Source organism: Vombatus ursinus, unplaced genomic scaffold (assembly GCF_900497805.2).
Source record: "Vombatus ursinus unplaced genomic scaffold, bare-nosed wombat genome assembly UNPS02010548.1, whole genome shotgun sequence".
Classification (NCBI taxonomy): domain Eukaryota; kingdom Metazoa; phylum Chordata; class Mammalia; order Diprotodontia; family Vombatidae; genus Vombatus; species Vombatus ursinus.
The window spans coordinates 12012328-12033378 of NW_020950326.1; the positions used below are offsets into that span (position 1 = coordinate 12012328).

Consider the following 21051-nt stretch of genomic DNA (forward strand, 5'->3'; position numbering starts at 1 on the left):
GGGGGGGGGGAATCTTGAGAGCTTGGAATTTTCTGACCTGCTCTGCCATCTTCCCAGAATCCTCTCTCTATTCTTTGCTTTTTACATCCAATCATCTGTCAAGTTCTGTTGATTCTATCCATACATCTCTCTCCTGTGTCCTCTTCTTTCTGCTCACACAAATATCTACCTAGTTCAGGTTTTTATCACCTCTGAACTAGACTATTACAGTAGCTTTTTAAATGTTCATCCTGCATCAAGTATATACCTAACATCATAACACCTTATAATTGCAGAAATTTATTCAGTGTTTACTGAATTGAACTGATTCTTCAGTCTCTCTCTCTCTCTGTCTCTCTCTCTCTCCCTCTCTCTCCCTTTCTCTCCTCTTTTCCCTCTCTCCAGCTGAGATATTCTTGAATTGCCTCAATACTAATTTCATGCTTGAAAAGCTGGAGATAACAACCTGTGGAACTGCAATTTTGACCAATAAGAAGGAAATAGAAATTATGGGAACCTTCAAGTTTCTTACAGAAAAGGAAAGCCTAATGTAGTGTGATATGCAATGTAGGGTTAGAATAAGGAAATTCAAAAGATTAAGGAAAAATATGCAGAATCCCATGGCCTAACATTTTACAGAAGAAGTCAGCCTAAAGTGATAGAAAGTCCTCAAATTAAATTCTGTAGAAGCAGACAAAAATAATTTCATTGAGGTTGAAAGTGAGAGACTCTAAAGAAACCTGTGGAAATACAACAAAGTCACTGACAAACTTAGTTGTTTAAACAAAGGACATGTAGAAGATGGAAGCAATGGCAGATAATAGAAAAGGGATAAAAGAACATGACAGCACCCTGTGAGAATTGTGTCAGGAGTGATAGTGTTCGAAAAGGGTTGAGGCTGATAATCAGTGCTAAGGACAAAAATAAAATAAAATAAAATGGGGTATGCATGACTTTTAAGCTGTAATGAAGGAGAGAGAAGATTGAAAATAGTATAGGCAATCACCAAGGGTGGATGAGAGGAAGACAGATGATAGTGACAAGGTAGAACTACTCAAATACTATTTTGTCTGTTTTCTTTGCTAATGAGAATGATCTTTGACTGGAAAGGACACTAAAAATGCCTAGGAGTTTAGATCTATGATGATTAAGGGAATAATTGGACAGTACCTCAATAATTCCAAGTCACATGACCATGACATGCTTTATGCTGATACTGAAAGATGTTGCAGTGTAGTAAAAATTACTGAATATAAATGAGATCTTGGAAAAGAGGTCACAGGAGACAAAATACTGCCTTCCCTTGAATTTTGTTTTAATGACAAAAGAGTAGAGTCTATAAAGTATGTGTTAATGAATTTGAGTATGATTCCTAACAAAAAAGTAGAACACTTGTGAATAACTGGAAACTGAGTCAGTGATCACAGAGAGTAAGCATGGTTTCATCAAGACCATGTCATGCCAGATTAACTACATTTTCTTTTGTGACATGATTACTAGCCTTATATGTCAGGGGAATGTATAACTATAGATTGTCTAGATTTCAAGACAACCCTTGACAAAGTGACTGTATCCTTGAAGACAAGAGCAAGTGAAGTGGAGTTAGACAATTCAGGTAGGCAGATTCAAAACTAGTTGAAAGATCAGATAATGAATTAGCATCCAATTAGGAAAAAAAGTCTTAAGTACAATCCCTTAGAATTTCTCCTATTCCTTATATATTTAAAATCTTTATAAGTGACTTGGGTGAAGTCACTTCATATAAATATAAATGTATATAAATACATTTGGCAGACTTAATGTGTTTGCAGAACTAGGGATTTCTCATACAACTATTTTATTCTGTGATGTCAATGTTTCTAAATTGTGTTGCTTCCAGTTCAACTCCATGTGGAAGTAGTCTGGTCTTTCCATGATTCCCGAGTTCATGTTACTTAGTCCAGTTTCCACTTTTTCACATAGCACATCATGTACTAAGCCATTAGAGTCTTTTTTTTGTTTGTTTGTTTGTTTCCACTGTCACTGATGCTGTGAATGGATTGTTGGAATGCTTGAATATCTGTTCCATTTTATTAGTCTATTTGTTCTCTTTCCATTTTCATCATAAATTCTTACACTAACTGGATTAGTTCAATCTTACAGCAAACTTTCTGCAGTGTTATTTTCCCTTTTACTACTTTTTTATTTTGTGGATCAATATTACACATAATATTTTCCCTTTTGTATAGGTCTATACTGCTTATACTCTTTCCCTATAATCTTCTGTTGTTTTCTAATCCAGACAAGTTTTATACTTGGCTACCATATTACTCCATTTGTTAGGAACCTCAACTATTTACTGGAAAATAGAATGTCTTGACCCTTTGGGACTACGGCTTTTCCTTTACATTGGTTAAACTTCTGTAGGAAAATGGTGCATTTTCTATGTCATTTCCATATTTATTTTTCATAATTAATAATAACTGTATCTAACACTAATATAGCATTTTGTGCCAGATACTATGCTAAGCACTATACAGTTATGATTTCATTTGATTTTCACAACAACCCTGGAAGATAGATGCCATTATTCCCATTTTACAGGTGAAAAAACTGAGGCAAAAAGAGATTAAGTGCTCAGGGGCACACAGCTAAATTTCTGAGGCTAGATTTGAACTAAAGTCTTTCTGACTTCAGGCTCAGCACCATATCTACTATGACAGCTAGGTGTACCTAGCAGATTATTTGCATTGATTGGGGTTGTAATTGAATGCAAATGATTTTTTTTCACCTGTAGCCTTTTTTCTCTTTTAGTTTTAATTTTGGCTTTTACTTTAATTATTCAGTGCTCTGAATAGAGAATTTATTCAGAAATTACTTTCCTGTCAGAAATTATTTATTTCATGTCCTTTAAGTTATTTTATATATGTGTATATTTAATATACATACATTTATATATACATATGATTAATATACACACATTTATATATGTATATATTTAATATACATACATTTATATATATTTAATATACATACATTTATATATGTATATATTTAATATAACTTCATATTGGTGGTGCTAGTTATGGTGACCACTGAACAATAAATCAATACTCTTTCTTCTTGAAGAAATTCTTTATGTGATACAGGTGTGAGTAGTCAGAAAGTCTTTGACCTCTATAAATTCTTAAATTGGAATAATATTTTATAATGTAGTTTTTGTCATCATCATCTCTCTTCCTCCCACCTTTAGCCTTCATATTGGAATCACAAAAGACTAGAGGGGTTAAGTGACCTGCCTAAGGTGATACAAAGTAGTAAATGGCAGAGCTGAGATTTGAATCTGGGTCCTCTGATTCCAATCCCAGGTCCTTTTCTTTTATTAAATAGAGACTTAAATCCCAGCCCTGATTTTGCCTCCTGTGTGACCTTGGACAAACCATTAAAGCTCTCTGTACCTCAGTTTCTTCATATTTGCAAAATGAGGAGGTTGTACCAGATGATCTCTAAGGTCTTTTTTCAGTTCTGAATCTTCTGATCCCAGGAATCCCATGTAGGATTCGTTCATTTGAATTTCCTTATACTTGAAGAGCTAATTAATTTTAAAAAGTATTGTAAATTCTGATATGCTATAATGATCTGTCATGCTTCCCAATCTCATTAAGAGTTACAAGCTTCATTTTATACCTCAGGTTACCTCTTCCCACACAGGCCTGGTACTCCTATATGGTTAATTATTAAAATGTCCTGTCACTTGGAATTCATCAGCAGTGTTGTTAAAATCTCATTCTGGTCTTCCACATAAATCTCCTGTCATTCCAGGCTTCTCCTGTCCCTCTTTGTTGTTGTTCTCCTCATCTAGGGTCATTTGTCAAACATTGTTGAGGCCATAGTATCATAAATTCCATCGCTGGTGTGCTGAGGGCCATCTGGTCCTGTCACAGAAAACCCAAGAAAGTAGTTTATAGATATGCAAAAATTTGGAGAACTGAAAAACCATGTTGGGCATTATAAAAGGATGTGAAGACTTCTACAAAGGACTTGACCTTAGAAAAGCACGCTGTATTATCTAAAAGAAATTAGGAGGGGATATAGTTTGCTACTCCCTGTTTTACAAATGAGAAAACTGAAACCCATAATATATTTAATGACTCACACTATGATTTAATATGGCAGAATAAGAGTTAAGATGCAAGTATTCACACTGCTTAAACAAACAAGCTTAGTGCTTATTTAGCTACATCACCCTGGTATGAATGTGGTCAAGTAATTCGCTAATTCCCTTCAATATAGAAGCAAAGATATACACACATGCCTACTATCCATAGTGCAAATTTCAATTTTCTTTTGGTTTAGTTAAATAATGAGTTTCATTTTATCTGATCAGCTGATGCTCTGAAGAACCTAATTCTTGGAAAACAGACTAGATCATAGTACCAGATAGAAATGAAGAAATTCCACCATTAGCTATTCTATAGCTATGTAGTTGTTTCCACTGTCACTATCTGACCTTACAGTTCTCCATGTCTCCAAACATGCAAAGAGAATAGTAACATCATTACTTTTTCCACAATCATATAAGCAAACTTGAGTGATTTTTAAAATAAAAACAAAAAGTGGCTTTATAACTGGGGAAAAACACATATTGAAGCTAAACACCTTAGGCAATAGTGACATTCAACACAAATATCATAGTATCATAGAAGTAGAAGGGAAAGGGACCTCAAGAGTGATCTAGCCCAAAGCCCCCATTTTTTCAAATGTTGAAGCAGGACATAGAGGCGTTCAGTGACTTGCCCCAAGTGACATCAGGAATAAATGGCAGAAGGATACAAATATATGTTGTATGTTTCCAAATTTAGCATCCTTTCCACTGCCTTCCCTGTGCCTTAGCACCTGCATTTTGTTTTGAATTCATTATTTTTCAAAAATTTCACCCTCCCCTACTATCATCTAGAACAAAGTTCCAAAGTAGAATTAGTAACAAAGAATGCGTGATTTTCCCCCACATGAATCTGTTTTTATACATGGGTAGATTGTTTATTATTAGCATTTATATGAAAGTTGAAAATTAATTCAGGAAAAATAGCAACTGCTAATCTAATTTATTTATTGAAACATTTGCAATCATGTCAATCAGTCAATCAATGAGATACAGCTACAAAGAATGAAGCAAGCCTTTTGTTGATTGGTTGATTTGTGATCAGAGAGAGGAATATCATAACTTTTGTTTAAGGAAATGGAGCACTTGACAGTAATGGTGAAAAAGGATGGATCTGAATGTAAGTTAAAGAATAGGTCATAAGGTATAAGCAGACTGAGGAAATAGGAAGTTACAGAATGAGAGAACATCAATATGGATGTTAGATTGCCTGAGCTTCATGGTAGGATTTGGAGAGAAATAGAAAATGGTGATCCAAGTGTTCTCTTGAGAAACAAGGGAGAATGAACTAGATGCCAGTACACCACAATAGGCAATATGATTTGTATTGGATGGAAGATTGGAACTGAATGAACTTCAAAAGAAGATGTTGCAGAGTGATAACAGGAAAGGGAAGATTCTAGACATGGAGGGCACGAACAATGGGTATTCATACTTTCCTCCAGAGCCAGTGTCTCAGGGGATGTGATTAAAGGGCCCAGTGAGGGCAAGTGGATAGAAGGAGTGTGGTAGAAATAATTCTAAATCAATGCCCTCTTTAAGATAGAAATGAATGTCTGAGCTAAATCAACAAGCTAATGTCTGAAGAGGGGAAGAACAATTAACAAATTCAGCTGTTACTCTTAGGTTTATAGATCTATTTTTAAGACGACTGACTGGTTATTTAAGAAAAATCTTTGACTTTTGTGATTATTGCACATGTAATTGAAAGTGTTGACTACCTGCTTTCCTTTCTATGCAATATAAAACTTCAAACTTACTTGTAGAAATGCAAAAAAAAATCTATTAATCAAGGCAGGAGAAAGCTGTGACTTATCAAAATTAAAAAGCATGAAAAATGTATCTCATCAGGGAATCTGGAATTAGAACTTATATTTTTCCCTATGTTATTTTCTCTCCCTTCTCACTCCCACCCCCGTCCATTTTTTTCTGGTTTTCATCCAATGTCAGAAATAGAAGTTATGAAATTTTTTAGAAAAATGACTTCTTAGGAGATTTCCAGAATATCTTTAAAGATATTTGTGGTTTGGATAGTTCATATACAGTTATAGTGAGTTTATGATCAGTTATCAATATGTGGCTGAACTTGTTGGAAGCTGTCCATATCTAAGCTGCACTTGAAAACCTTTGAGGTTTTCAGATTGCTGATTAAAACCCAGGATTCTTCTCTGAAAGATTTATGGTGTGAATAATAATTGTCTTTCTTCTACAATAAGATAGTTTCAACATGTAATCTTATTGAAAAATCATGTTTCCTATGAATGAGTAGACTGTCCAACTGGGACTAATTGTCTCAGGGCAAGTCAATCCCATCTCCTGTCAACTCTGAGCACTGGTTGACTAGCCTGTGAGAAAACAGACTTGGTGTCACCTAGGGCCCAAACATGAGATTTTCTCAGTTCACTTGGGAATTTCAGCTTTGCATCTTTTATTCAGTAAGGCCCTTTTTTAGCTGGCTTGTTGACAAGCTACCAACATCCATCAAACTTGCCTGACTGTGCCTCCAGAATTCTGTCTTGCTCAAAAAAACAAGCAGTGACAGCCAGGTCAGCAATTATAGGGCCCAATGGGAAACAGACCATTTCTAGCAATTTTAGTCCCTCTCAAATAGAAGGAAAACTGCTTCTTTGCTCTGGCTATTCCAGTAGGAGAAGTTGTTGATAATACCTCCATGGGCCATGTTGTCTGGAACTAGTCATTAGGGATCTAGGCAAGGAAGCAGTCTCACTGTCTCACCTGTTTTCTAGGGCAAATATCCATAAATGTCATACATTTACAAACTGCTCTACTGATAAAATTAAAGGGAAGGAGAGAAAGAAAGCAAAAGAAAGGAGAGACAGGAAGGAAGGGAAACAGAAAGAGAGAGAGAGACAGAGAGAGAGAGAGAGTTGTACCACTTAATACATGGTCTTCTCTAAGTCATTTCACTTCTTTAGAGTTAGAGGCTATCCGCTGATGTGGCTGTACATTTAATCAGGAAAACTATGCTTCAAACACAACCTTAAATACTGACAGCTTATATAATCCTAAGCAAGTCACTTCACTCTTAGTCTTGATTTATTTTCTGTAAAATGGAGATAATACTAACACCTACTTCACACAGTTGTTATGATGATCAGATGAGAAAAATGAAAGCACTTTACAAACTTGAAAGTATTATATAAATGAGTTGTAATTAACATACTTTTCTCATCTGTAAAATGATTGATTTGTCTTAGATGAATTCCAAGGATGCTTCCTACTTTAAATCTATGATCTTATGATTTTATAAGTTGTCTATTCCAGGAAGCAGATATTCATTAGCTGTGCTTTGGATCATTAATGTGATATATGGAATGAGTGGCCTTTATAAATTGGTATAGGTGGCTTGCAAAGCAGAAATAAGATTAAGGCAGATAAGTCAGATAGACAAGAAGGTGAGTTTGGGGAATTCTTCTAACACTGGCATGGTTGAGCACATATTTAAGTCTATCCAGGAAGAATTCTGGATCCAAGAGGTTGAGGAGTATGAGATAATGACATTTACAAACAATTGACACTAAAATTGAGCATTGATAAGATACTGTTTGACTCCCCCACTTAATACTGCATACTTAGTTTATTTGTCATCTGGTTCACAGACTAAAGGGTAAGAAACCTGCAAATAAAACTTATCTCTAATTAGAAGGTATACAGCATTGAAATAATTGGAAAATCCTTATATGTTTTAATGAAATGGTTATATTACCCATTTAATACATCCCCTGTTATGCTTTCGTGAGATCCACTTCTCCAAAATTTTCCTCTGTAACCCCATAACCACCTTTTCTTTCCCTACATATAGAGATATTTGTTTATTATTATTTTTTCTGCTGAGCAGAATTCAGCAGAATAGAAGCCTGGCCCTTTGGTTACATCAGAGAATACTATTTAAAGGTGTATCTTAGCTCGTAGTGAGACTTGATCCCTGAGATAGTGATAGAAAATCCACCCTCCTCACCCGGAAAGCCCATACTGAGGCTTTAAGGACTCGGCATCTTACTCTTTCTCAAAGAGGGCAATGTTTAATTAAAAGAATGGAAATTAAAGATTTAGAATTCTTAGAAACTAAAGATTTTATAGATGGAAAGGATGACCTAGCCTAACCTCTTGTTTTATAGACAAGAGCATTGACCAAGAGACAATGTGACCCAAATTCACATAATTAATGGAGATCCAGGACTAAAATCCTCATTTCATGACTCTTGATTATCATAATCTACTACATTTTCCATTAAGACAGAACAGCTGGGCAGCTAGGTGGCACAGTGAATAGAACACCAGCCCGGGAGTCAGTAGGACCAGAGTTCAAATGTGGTCTCAGACACTTACTAAGCATGTGACCCTTAGCAAGTCACTTAACCTTGACTACTGCCCCCCCCCAAAAAAGAGACAATACAGATAAGTGTAAAATTAGAAGTAAAATAACAAAGGGAAGTGAATTATGTATGTGGACTTGTGTGACATAGTGGATATATAGCTGATTTAATTTTCAGAATTATTTGGATTCAAGCCCTGCCTTTCATATCCTGCCTGATTAACCATAGACAAAGCAACCTAATGCCCTGCAAGTGAACTCAATAATCTCCTTTCCCTGTTTCACTCCACTAGTGGCTTCCCTTTAAGGTTAACTCCTATTTGTGCTATATATACTTGTGTAGACATAGTTTGCATGTTGTTTCCCCCAAAAGAATGTGAGCTCCTTGAGAGCAGGGACTCTGTTCTTGCTTTTATTTGTATCTCTAGCATGCCGCACAGTGCCTGACATAGTAAACACTTAATGAATGTTTATGGATGTTGCTAATGCTGATGATGATACCCTAGGCAACATTTTAGGGCTCTACCTTGCAAAGCTATTTGTGATCTGCACTGATCGAGGGAATTCCAACACTAATTTAATTACATTAATTTAATTATTTTACACAAATACATGCATGTAGATACACGTGTATGTTATAAAATAATTATTATAATAATTATAATAATAAATAATGTTTCATATAGCATCCACTATATGCCAGGCACTATGTAAGGCACTTTACAATTATGATCTCATATAGGTGCTGTTATTATCCCCATTTTACAGAAAAGATGGTGCTGTGAATTGAGTGCCAAAGCTAGAGTCAGGAAGAACTAAGATCAAATCTCGCCTGAGACACTAAGTAGCTATATGACTTTGAGCAAGTCACTTAACAAGACTATCTATCTATCTGTCTATCTGTCTGTCTGTCTGTCTACGTACATACATACATATACATACGTGGTATGAATCCTAGTGACAATTTGGATTGCTTTGTGGCAGATGGTCAATCTTATTTTCTCTGTCCTTTGCTTTCCTACTCACATTTTTGTTAAGAGAAGCTCCCTCCTGAAGTGCCACCATTATCCCTACAAAACATGAAAGGGAGGTCTTGTTTTTGATTTCTACAACTGCTTTCTTTGAAATAAATTCCCTTCATGACCTAAGATCTACATATATATATATATATATATATATATATATATATATATATATATATATCTTGAGAGAGAGAAAGAGAGAGAGAGAACAAGCAAGAGCAGGAGTATTTAAAATATTGTCTTATTTTTATCAAGTGCTACAGGTGCCATCAATTTGACATTTATTTGAATTTAGGAATTATCTTTAAATATTTTCCTTATCATCAAGTCTGTTTCTAGTTATTGGTGAAACTTTCAATTTCTTTGTCTTAGTCATTGTCTCTCTCCAAGTCTTTTCTTCCTTCTCTCTCTTTCTGTTTCTGTCTTTCTATGTATCTCTGTCCCTCCAAACCACTCCTTCCCAATCTTCTTTTCTCTCACTCTTTTCCTCCCTTAACCCTCTTTCCCTTTGTTTCTCCATCTGTGAAATGGCTAATGAATTCCTTGTGTGGTTTAATTAATGTTATAAAGGCCCTATTATGCTTGACTGAGCTCTCCTCATCAGCAAAGTGTTATCATCATTGGATCTTGGTAGTATTCGAGGGAATACATTAATTTCTTCTGCAGGTTAATTTAGTACTCACCAAAGGGGATGTGTTAATCTCTGCATTAATGAGTACATATGGATAATATAAGAATTAAATCTCAAAGTGGGGTGTGAGACTACACAAGGAATCCAATCTGTTTCTGAAAATGTGTTTTTTAAAATTCTGTCCAAGCTTCAGATGACCAGCTCAGCTTATTTCCACTATATAATGGAATTTCAAACCTCCTGTTAGGAAAACCTCATTATGGCATGGATGTGGCCCTTGGTTCTCAAAACCTTCGACATCTTGCAGTCTCTACTAAGCTGGGAGGGCTTTGAGCATATGCTTGAGAATTTTCATGTGCCTTTCCCTCTGCGTTTTCCTTCTATCTATTCTGTAAATGTCATGTATGTACCTAGTTATGTGTATGTTGTCTCCCCTTTAGAATACGCACTCTCTGAGGGCATAGACTTTTTTCCCTTTGATTTGTATCCATAGTACTTAGTCTAGTACTTGGCACATAGCGAACTACTTAACAAATGCTTATTGGCTGACTGTTTTCTGCAGACATGTTGAGATGTATTCTAAGTTTTATCCTCAAAAGGTTGGCAAAAAAAAATAAAATAAAATAAAAAAAATGGGGGCAGCTAGATGACGCAGTGGATAGAGCACTGGCCCTGGATTCAGGATGACCTGAGTTCAAATGCAGCCTTAGACACATAACACTTACTAGCTGTGTAACCCTGGGCAAGTCACTTAACCCTATTGCCTAACCAAAAAAAAAAAAAAAAAGGTTGGCCGGCAGATGATAATTTTTTTGAAAGCCACCACAGGTCATGGAACTATTATGGCTATACTATATGTGTCATTAATCCTCTTTGTCTGGTGAAAAAAATCTATGGGCCCCTTATCAGAATTATGTTCTGAATTCTAAAATAAAATACATAGGATTGCAAGGGGAACCAATTGAAATATAATAATAATTTTTTTTTTTAGAAAAACAAATTAAGAGACCCTATATGGTAAGGTGGGAATTGCGATCTTCATCTGTTGAGAGATGTAACTTTGGAATAAAGGAATTTCAGAACAAACTGTCCTTGACTGCAGTGTATTAGCAGAACCTGGGGATTGCGGTGGGGTTGTAGTCATGATATTAACATGAGCAGTTTTCTCATCTGCTGGTTCTTATTACCAACAAAATATAGTCCAGTTCCAATGTCTACAATGAACAAAACTAAGTGTAAGTAGAGAATATGGCCTGAAGTTGTGCTCTCATGGGTATAAGGAACTCCTGGATGAAGAAACCTTTTTCTATTATTGCTAGTATGTGCCCTTTTTACAACTTACAGTCTTAGAGAGTTGCATAGAGCACAAAGAAATTAAATGATTTGTCTAGGTTCATAGAGCTAGGATATGTCATAGGTAGGGCTTAAACCCCGGCCTTCCTGACCAGTTCTCAATCCACTATGCCATGCTAGCTGTTATATATAAAAAAAGAGAAAAACTGTAACAAGGGACCCTAAAAGGTCTCAGCTTGACAATTTCCTTCAATACCTTGTGACAGAGCTTCAAAGTCCTACTGTTCAAGAGATTGCTTTTGAGTAGCACACTGAAGGGCCCTACTAAGATGCCAATGCATGGTCTGGGTAGTGAAATACCAAGTTATTATTACATATGTTAATCAAATTGGCTAGCTCTATAGGTTACTGAGGAATGGAGCACTAATCAAATCAGTTTTGATAAGGTAAAGAGCTAGGAAAGACCTATAAAATGGGGCTTTGCTATGGAGAGAAGACCTTACTTAGAGAATATGGGAAAGGATGATGGGACAGAGAAGATAATTAAAAGTAGGAGGAGAGGAAGAGCAAAGTAACAATGATAGAGTACATTTTATTTTTCTCAGATTTTAAAATATATTTTGTCTCATTTGATTCTTCTAGAAACCCTATGAATAAAACAGAACAAATGCTGTTCTATTTTACCAATGATGAAATTGAGGATCAAAAACATTAAGATTCTGCTCCAGATTAGCCTAGCTGTGAGCCTACTATAGAAGGAAACTCAATTTAGCAAGAACCTACTAGCCAATCAATAAGGACTATATGTTATATAAGGCCCAAGGGGATACAAAGTTAAATAAGAATGAGTCTTTGTTTTCAGAGTGCTAAAAATTTTACATGTAAGATGAGTCATATATAAGGATATTCATAATATAAATTGTAATATTATGAGTACATAAACTACAAGAAGTAAAATCAACTCCAGTGGCTCCCTATTTTCTCTCATATCAAATGTAAAATCCTCTTCATGACATTTGAAGTCCTTCCCAGTCCAGCTCCAACCCATATTTCCAGTCTTTTTATATATTACTCATAGGAACATAGATTTAGATTTGGAAAAGACCATGGAAGTCATTAAAACAAGTCTCTTTAATTTATAGATAAGGAATGAGAGTTGGAGATATGCCCAGTGTCCTTCACTGAGTAAGTGAATGAGGCAGGATTCAAACTCTTGTCTCTAATCTCTCTATCTCGTACTCTGCACGGCACATGCGAGCTATCCACCCATATACTTCACCCAAACTGACTTTCTTACCATTCCTCATGTATTGCATTAATTCCCTATCTCTATATCTTTGTACAGGTTATCCTTTTACCAGGAATTCACTTCCTCTTCTCCTCCAATTCCTGGTATCCCTAACTTCCTTCAAAACTCAGCTCGACCCTTTTTACAAGAATATTTTGCTGACCCCTCCAGCTTCCAGTCCCTCCCTTGCCGAAATACCTTGCATTTATTTTGCATATATTTTGCACATACTTAAATATGTCCCCCCAGTAGAGTTCAAGTTCACAGAGGTAGCTTGTTATTGTTTTTCCTTCGTTCTCGAAGAGGCCAATGGAAAAAGTACTGAAACTGGAGTCAGAACCCCTGGGTTTCAATCTTCCTCTGCTGCTCACTAATTGTGAGAACTTGGGCAAGTCAGTTAACCTCTATGTGACTCCAAAAACTTCTGAGAACTAATAAACTAAGTCATAGGTAGGTTGAGATCATAACTGGTGGGCAGTGTTGCCATTCTGGGAGTTTCTCCAAGTTTTCTGAAATTCAAGTGACTTTACGTTTCAGTAATACAATGACCCAAGACAATTTTGAAGGACTTATAATGAAAAATGCTATCTCCCTCTAGAGAAAGAACTGATAGGAGCTGAATGCAGAGCAAAGTATACTTTTTTTTAACTTTGTTTTTCTTTTTTTTTTGTCTGTTTTCTTTCAATACATTTTGCTTGACTCTACACATATAACCTATATCACATTGCTTTGCTTCTCAATGGGTGGGGAAGAGGGGAGAGGGAGAAAATTTGGAACTCAACATTTTAAAAAAATAATATTAAAATTGTTTTTTACATTCAATTGGGAAATATTTTTTTAAAAAAGAATCCTGGTGTCATAACTATTTTACGATCTGTATATCCTTAATTTATTATAGTATTTACAGAGACCAAGGGTTTTAAATTGTCCTGTGAGTAGTCAGACAGGGGATTGAATTTTCTGATATTTCTGCTGATACATAGTTCCCCTTAAAGTGATGATACAAAAATAAAACATAATTATTTAAAGACAAATTTGAGGAAATGAAGCTCCTTCTAATTCCACATCTCTGCTTCTACAATCTTATAATCTTAAAGGACTATAGGAGATGATAGTCCATTTTTTGCTAGTTAATAAGTCATCCCCACCCCTTAATTTGGTAGCTATAAAGGCCATAAACAAAGGCCTATAGAGTATGTTTGATGGTCTATACAAACACTGTCTATTGACACTTGAATAAACAATCATTTATTATATTCTTGTTATTTGCCCAGAACTGTTCTAAAAAATGGGGAGTGTAAATACAACAAGCAAGATAGTTTGTGCCCTCAAGAAACTTACATTCTGTTAGAAAAAGAGGATCCTGCAGGGCAGTGATGGACAGGGTGAGGTGTTTTCAGATTTCTACACAATGCCTTTGAATTCACTGTCAATTAAAATGAAGAATGTGGCTGTATTTGATTTCCTTTCTTTTCCCTCTCACTCCTCCCTCAGAATCAGACGTTGCTGACTTTGACGGCAGAAGCTCCCTCCTGTACAGATTCAATCAGAAGCTAATGAGCACTTTTAAAGATGTGATTTCTCTGAAGTTCAAGAGCATGCAAGGAGATGGGGTCTTGTTCCATGGAGAAGGCCAGCATGGAGATTACATTACACTGGAGCTCCAGAAGGGGAGACTCTCCTTACATATCAACCTAGGTAGGATCTGTCATTTCTGTTCTCCTTCAGATGTGATGATAATGAAAGCAACCACATTCAACTTCGATTTTACAATACTTCTTTGATAGAAGCAATTGGAGTGCAGCATAAAATATCCTCCCCCTTCCTCTGCACAACCTAGTAAGGATATAACACTTTGGGAAATTTTCAATCAATTTGGTGGAGGAAGTTGAAGTTGAACATGTAGAAATATGGAAATTTGCAGAACAATCAAATTTATACAATACTTCCCCCCGCATACATACACCCTCTGCCAGTTCCCTTGATATGTCAAAAGTCACATTAGGGTTATAAAAACGTATTAGCTGTATCTTGTTTCACATAAAATATCATGTATTTTTGGATATGAACCTTGTAAAATTGGGCAGGGTTGTGGTGAAGATGACTTCTTTTCTTCAGTTTTCAAAAATTTGGATATTTGGTGTGGGTCTAGGGAGATAGGATCTGGTTGTATGGGTGTATATTCACGTGTGTAGTGGCTATTTACTTCTATTTCCCCCTCCATTTTCCAAGTTTTTCCAGTCACTAAGAGAAGATATATATGTGTGTATGTGTGTATGATCTACATATACTTGTATATATGTATGTTTGCATGTATTTATGGTTGTTAAAAGTGTCTTCTCTGGGTTAAAACAAGACTATCATTACCAATAGTAAGCGTGCTTGCTTGGAATTCAGCTCACAGATATTAGGGCTTTTCTCCCTTATTCCTTCTACATTCACTGTATGTCTTCAGTTACCTCTAATTGACCCCCCCAAGTTGGGTGGTTCATGGCTCAGCCCCCTCCATGGGATCAAAGATCCTTTTGAAGGAAAAGAAAACGAAATATATCTCTTTGTAGCACGCAGAGAGCAGAGTTCACAGAAATAGAGAAAATAGTTTATCTGTGGAGGAAGAAACCTGAAAAGTAGCCAAGCTGCAAGGAAAAAATAAGTCACAGTTTGTCATGAACATGACCCCCCTCCCATTTAGTATTTCATTAAAAATGAGTAGGATGGAAATTTTACTTTAAAATAGATATTGTGAAGATGGCGAAGTAAAAAAAAAAATGACAGAAAAGTTTCGTTTTCTGGCAAACATTACTAGGCAAACGATACTAGATCATTTTTTTCTCTGCCCAACAAGGAAGATATTAGGGTGGGGTGTAATAGCAATTGACTCTCAAGTCAGACAAAATCAACCTAACCTGAGGCATCCCTGTGAACCACAGGACAATCAAAGCAGTGACAGAATGTGGAGGTCACTGTCAAAACTCTCGCAGTAGGCTGAAACGACTGCTCAGATCATCAAGTTAGTAAGATTAAATATTTCAAAAAATAACAATCTGTTGGTTTTTTTCTTCTACACTTGAGGACCTTCCAGATCAGCCAACTCCCCCTCCCCCGTTATCTTCAAAAGGCATACTCTCCAATATTGAATCCAGTATTCAATCAATAAAGATTCATTACAGACCTGCGATGTGTTAGGTGCTGGGGATACAAAGGCAAAAGTGAAAATAGCTCCTGCCCTTGAGAAGCTTATAGTTTAGTCAGGGAAGAAAAAAACTATAGAAGACTGATGGAAAATAAATACAGGAAGATTTTGTGGGGAAGACGATAGCTTCTGGGGAAATCTGCCAAAGGCCTCATTTAGAAGGTGACTGCTTGAGCCGAGCTTTGAAGGACAGCCAGTGCAAGACAGCAAAGGTGGAGGAATGTCATGTCATCGTTGTAATTTTTGTCTTCTCATCGCTTACTGTCTCTCCCTTTCTCTTTCTTCCCCTACCATTTGGGGTCTTGTGTTGGAGATTCTGGTGGATCTCCTGAGCTCTATCTGCTCCCCACCCCTGAATTTGTCTTTAATGTGTCTTTAGCGCCTTTCCTATGAGACTATCCTAATTATTCTGTATATAGTATGTTTGTGCATATTTGTTGTCATGGTGTCTCCCTCATTAGAGAGTGATCTTGTTGAGAACAGGAACTGATGATTTTTTTTTCCTTTCCTTATATCTCCAGCATTTAATACAATGCTCAATTTGTGGTAGGTGCTTAATAAATGCTAGTTCACTGACTGGCTGACTAAAATGTAATCACTGGAAGACACCATTTTATGTTGCTTATCTTGGGGCATATTTTGTGGTGCTTGTCTTTCAAGCCACAATTGCTAATTACAATTCTGCATCTCTGATCATCTTTCTAAGATGACCTCATGGCAACTATTGCTCCTGATTCATTCAGATTACTTAATCTTAATTCATTAATTAATTACTCTTATCTCATCAACTAGTCTGAAAACACTTGGAGGATAATGCATTCCCTTTCTTTCTCTTGGTTCCATTAGGTGCCTACCACACACTGGGGTAATATATACCACTCTATCAATGAAGACTTGCTGATTGAAAAAGTAATCAAAGTTGTTCACACTGGAAACTAAGCGTGTGACTTAATGTGTGACAAGCAAGTTCAGAGTGGTGTATTTGTAGATTTCCCTTGTCTGAGGAATGAAATCATATTTGCTCATTTTCCCTATCTATACTTTAACCATTTGTCTGGATTTTCCAGAATAGAGGCAGGTTAAATACTGATTCTACTATTTCTTACTTATATAATCTTCACCAAGTTACTTAACAGCTCTAGATGTCACTTTCCTCATCTACAAAGTGGAGTGGGATTTCCGACCTATACGAACAGCGAGGCCCTTTCCTACCCTAATTTTGTGATCCTATGGATATTCTTATATCATGAAAAAAAGTAAACTTTTAAGGATGTTTTTATGAAAGGAAGACCCTTTGTAAGACCATGTACAAGGATATGGAGCTAAGAAAATATAATAAGGATAATTGCTTGTAAAACAGTTCCAGAGCAGGAGTGGCTTGACCACTCTTAATGATTCAAATCAGTGACTAAAAATGAATCCTATTCTATTTTCTCCAGGTTGTGTGGAATATAACAGAAATGCACAAGTTGTGCAGAGATAGCGATGTTTTGAAACAATAATGGCGTAATTGCAAAAAGACTTTAGTGAGAGAGATTGATAGATAGCATGCATTTCACTTTGCAATTGTCCTCATCCATGCACCATTCAAATTCCTACCTATTTGAAATTTAGAATGAGAGTGGATGTCAAAATAAGTATAATACCCACATCTACCTTTAAGCTCATAAGAGATTACTGTGCAAAATGGATTAAAGAAAATGTACAGTTTTGTTTGGTAATACTAGACACAATATATATGATAGTAATTTACATTTATAATAACACTTCATAAAATCATGGAAGTTTAGATTTGGGAGAAACCTCAGGAACCATCTAACATAAACTATAGTGGATGAATAATGAATTCTAATTAAAACATAGGAGACAAATAATGAGGAAGAACCTCCTATTACTGAGCCCTGTAAATCTTGGAAAATAGTAATCATTTCCTTTTGAGTCTTTTCTTTCTAGACTAAACTTTCCCAATATTTTCACCTGTTCCTCATATAACATGGTTTTAAGACCCTTCACCATCCTCATTGCCTCCTTCTGAATTGTCTCTGGATTATCCATGTTCTTCTTAAGCTGCAGTGTCCAGAACTAAACCCAATTCCCCAGAGGTGATCTGATAAGTGGATAGGACTATTAATTCTTTATTTGTGGAAGCTCTGCCACTCAATTTAGCCTAAAATTATATTACATATTTTCTTGGCTGCCACATTACGCTTCTGACTCATAATGAATTAGTAATCCATTAAAATGCTTAGATCCTTTTCCAGACAAATTTCCATCTAACCATAATTGCCTCATCCTATATTGGTGAAGTTGATTCTTTGAATCTAAATATAAGATTTTAATTTATACCTATTAAAACTCATCTTACTAGATTCGATCTATAAAGCAACTAGGTGGTATATTGGTGAGATCACTAGGCTGGAAACCAGGAAGACTCATATTCCTGAGTTCAAATTAAGCCTCAGATTTACTAGCTTTGTGAACTAAGCTTACTAGCTTACTTACTAGCTGTGTGAACCCAGGCAAGTCATTTAATCCTGTTTGCCTCGGTTCCTCATCTGTAAAATGAGCTGGAGAAGGAAACTGTGAACCATTCCAGTATCTTTGCCAAGAAAACCCTCAAAAGGGGTCACAGAGAATCAGATACAACTGAAAAATGACTGAACAAAGACAAAAAGATAAAAAATAAGCTTTAGCCCATCAAAAACATATTGGATTTTGATTTTAGATATATTGTGTCTTATCTGGCTCTCTGTCTTCTGTGTATTTGATAACTATGCCATTTCTTTTGTTTTCCTTTTTTTAACATTAATACATATTTATGGGATAAAACAAGCATTTCAATAACAGTAAAATAAAAAAAAGATGATTGGGCATAGAACTGCAAATCTACTAAGCACAATTTGCACAATTTGCAAATGTATAACAAATTGTAATTTAAATTTCTTTTTTTCTCTTTTTTACCCTCCCCGCACCCTGCCCTAGAGATGGCTACCATCACACACACACACACACACACACACGTAAAATTATTCTATCCATACACCTATTTTTCAATTCTTTCTCTGGATGCAGATATTACCTTTGTTTATATGTCCTTTATAGTTAATTTGAGTATTTATAGTAGTCAAAATAATTTATTCATTCAGTCATTCTTTTTATTCAAATCACTGATAAAAATATAACACACATATATACAGAACAGATCTCTGAGGCACTATATTAACTACCTCCTACCAACTTAATATTAAACCATTTAAAATCTGCTCTTTGAGTTTTGCCACTCCCTAGTTCTGAATCTATTTATATTATCTTCTAGTCTGCATATCTCCATAACTTCAGCCAGTATAGCATGAGATATTCTGTCAAATGCTTTGTAAAATTTCTGGTTAATCTGTATCTACCAAATACCCTCCTCTGCCAGATTATTTCCTTTCAAAAAAGGAAATGCATTTGTTCTATGATGACTTGTTCTTGATGAGGTTATGTTGTCTTCATAGGAAGTATCACTTCCTTTTCTAGCCATTGAAAGTGATGCTCACTGGCTTAGAAATTATAGATGCTCTTTGCTTCAGTTGTCTTTTAAAAAAATCAGAACAACACTTTTAACATATTTTCTCATTGGATCCTCAGAATCACTCATTCAGAAATAAAGAAACTGGGGTTCAGAGTGGTTAGGTGACCCGTTGTACAGCTAGCACAGGGCAAAGCAAGAACTGGTCATGATCTTTGGACTTCAAATTCTCGGTGTTTTTTTTTTCTCTCATATCTTTGCATTAGTAATATATGCACATGTATACACATGCACTATATATGTATTGTGTACATATATACCCATATGCATACATGCATATATCCATACATGCCTACACACATATGTACATATGATAAAAAGTGAGAAGTTTAATATGTTCATCTGTAAAAACTCAAGAAAAGCACAATGGAAAAGTTATGTTAAATGGTTTTCCAAATTACTTTTTAGCTATTTCCTGTGTCTTACACAATGTTTAATGCCTCTGGTTACAGTATATAGTACTTATCATGTTATGTCACTTTAGATTTTAAATGTGTCATATTTTAAGAACAAATTATGAGCAAGATAGATTTTTTAAGGCAAGTCAAATAGCTTCTAAATGTATGTATGTATGTGTATGTATATATACATATATATATGTTATATACAGACAAAACGTGAACTAAACATTCCATTTTTTCAGCTGTGGATTTATAAACAATTTAGTCTGATATTCTCCTTAGGACTAAGTACTCTGTGTAATTTATGAAAATCAAAATTTCACTGTGATATGTGACATCTTAGGGGAAAAAAAAAGATTTCTTTTTATTCTATTCTCTAACAGATATGAGAGAAGCACACTAAATATTCAACTGAGGAGAAACTAAAATTCTCAATCTATCAAATTATCTTACCAACTTAACTTTCCATAGGACTTGTTAAAAATAAGACTTCCTACAGAGGTGTTGAAATTCTATGACAAATAGAAGAAACGATGATTATTGTTCTGGGAGCTAAAAAACAAATAACAAATTAAATAAAATCTCATTAATTTAGACTTAATTTACCCTTTTTGATAATTTATGTTCATGATAATTTATTTTCATTTAAATTCATCAATGATGACTATAGGGGTGGAGCCAAGATGGCAGAGTGAAAGCAGTGACTTGTTTGAGCTCTCCCCCAAACCCCTCCAAATACCTATAAAAAATGGCTCTAAACAAATTCTAAAGCAGCAGAACCCATAAAAAGAAAGAGTGAAACAAATTTCCAGCCAAGATAACCTGTATGGTTGATCAGAAAGGTATATCGCGCTGGGCTGGGAGAGGAGCGCAGTTCGGCATGGGTGCGCAGGCCACAGTGAACCTGAAGCAGGTTTCAGAGGACTGATTCACAGGCAGCTGTGGTGGTTTCCAGACTTCTCAACACATGAACACAAAGACAACTTACAAGGTCAGTGGGAAAATTCTGTTTCTGTAGTGTGAAAGAAGATAAGTCTCAGCCCCAGTTCCCAAGCATGGCCCAGGCAGCGGCTGTTTCCTGAGCTTCCAGCCCACAGACTGAGGGGAATTGAGTGGCTGATCAGAGGGGATTGCAGGGATCTATTTTCCAGTGCTGAGGCAGGAATCTCTTGCTTTGCTTGGATCTGGGTCACAGT

The 21051-nt window shown here is 35.7% G+C and overlaps 1 protein-coding gene across 1 annotated transcript in view; it reads left to right on the forward strand.

Annotated features, from left to right (window-relative positions):
• Window positions 1–21051, forward strand: part of CNTNAP5 (contactin associated protein like 5) — an 880169-nt gene that overhangs the window by 383350 nt on the left and 475768 nt on the right. The window contains exon 5 of the mRNA XM_027854715.1: window positions 14185–14388. Within this exon, the coding sequence (XP_027710516.1) occupies window positions 14185–14388 (204 nt within the window). The remainder of the gene's footprint in view (window positions 1–14184; window positions 14389–21051) is intronic.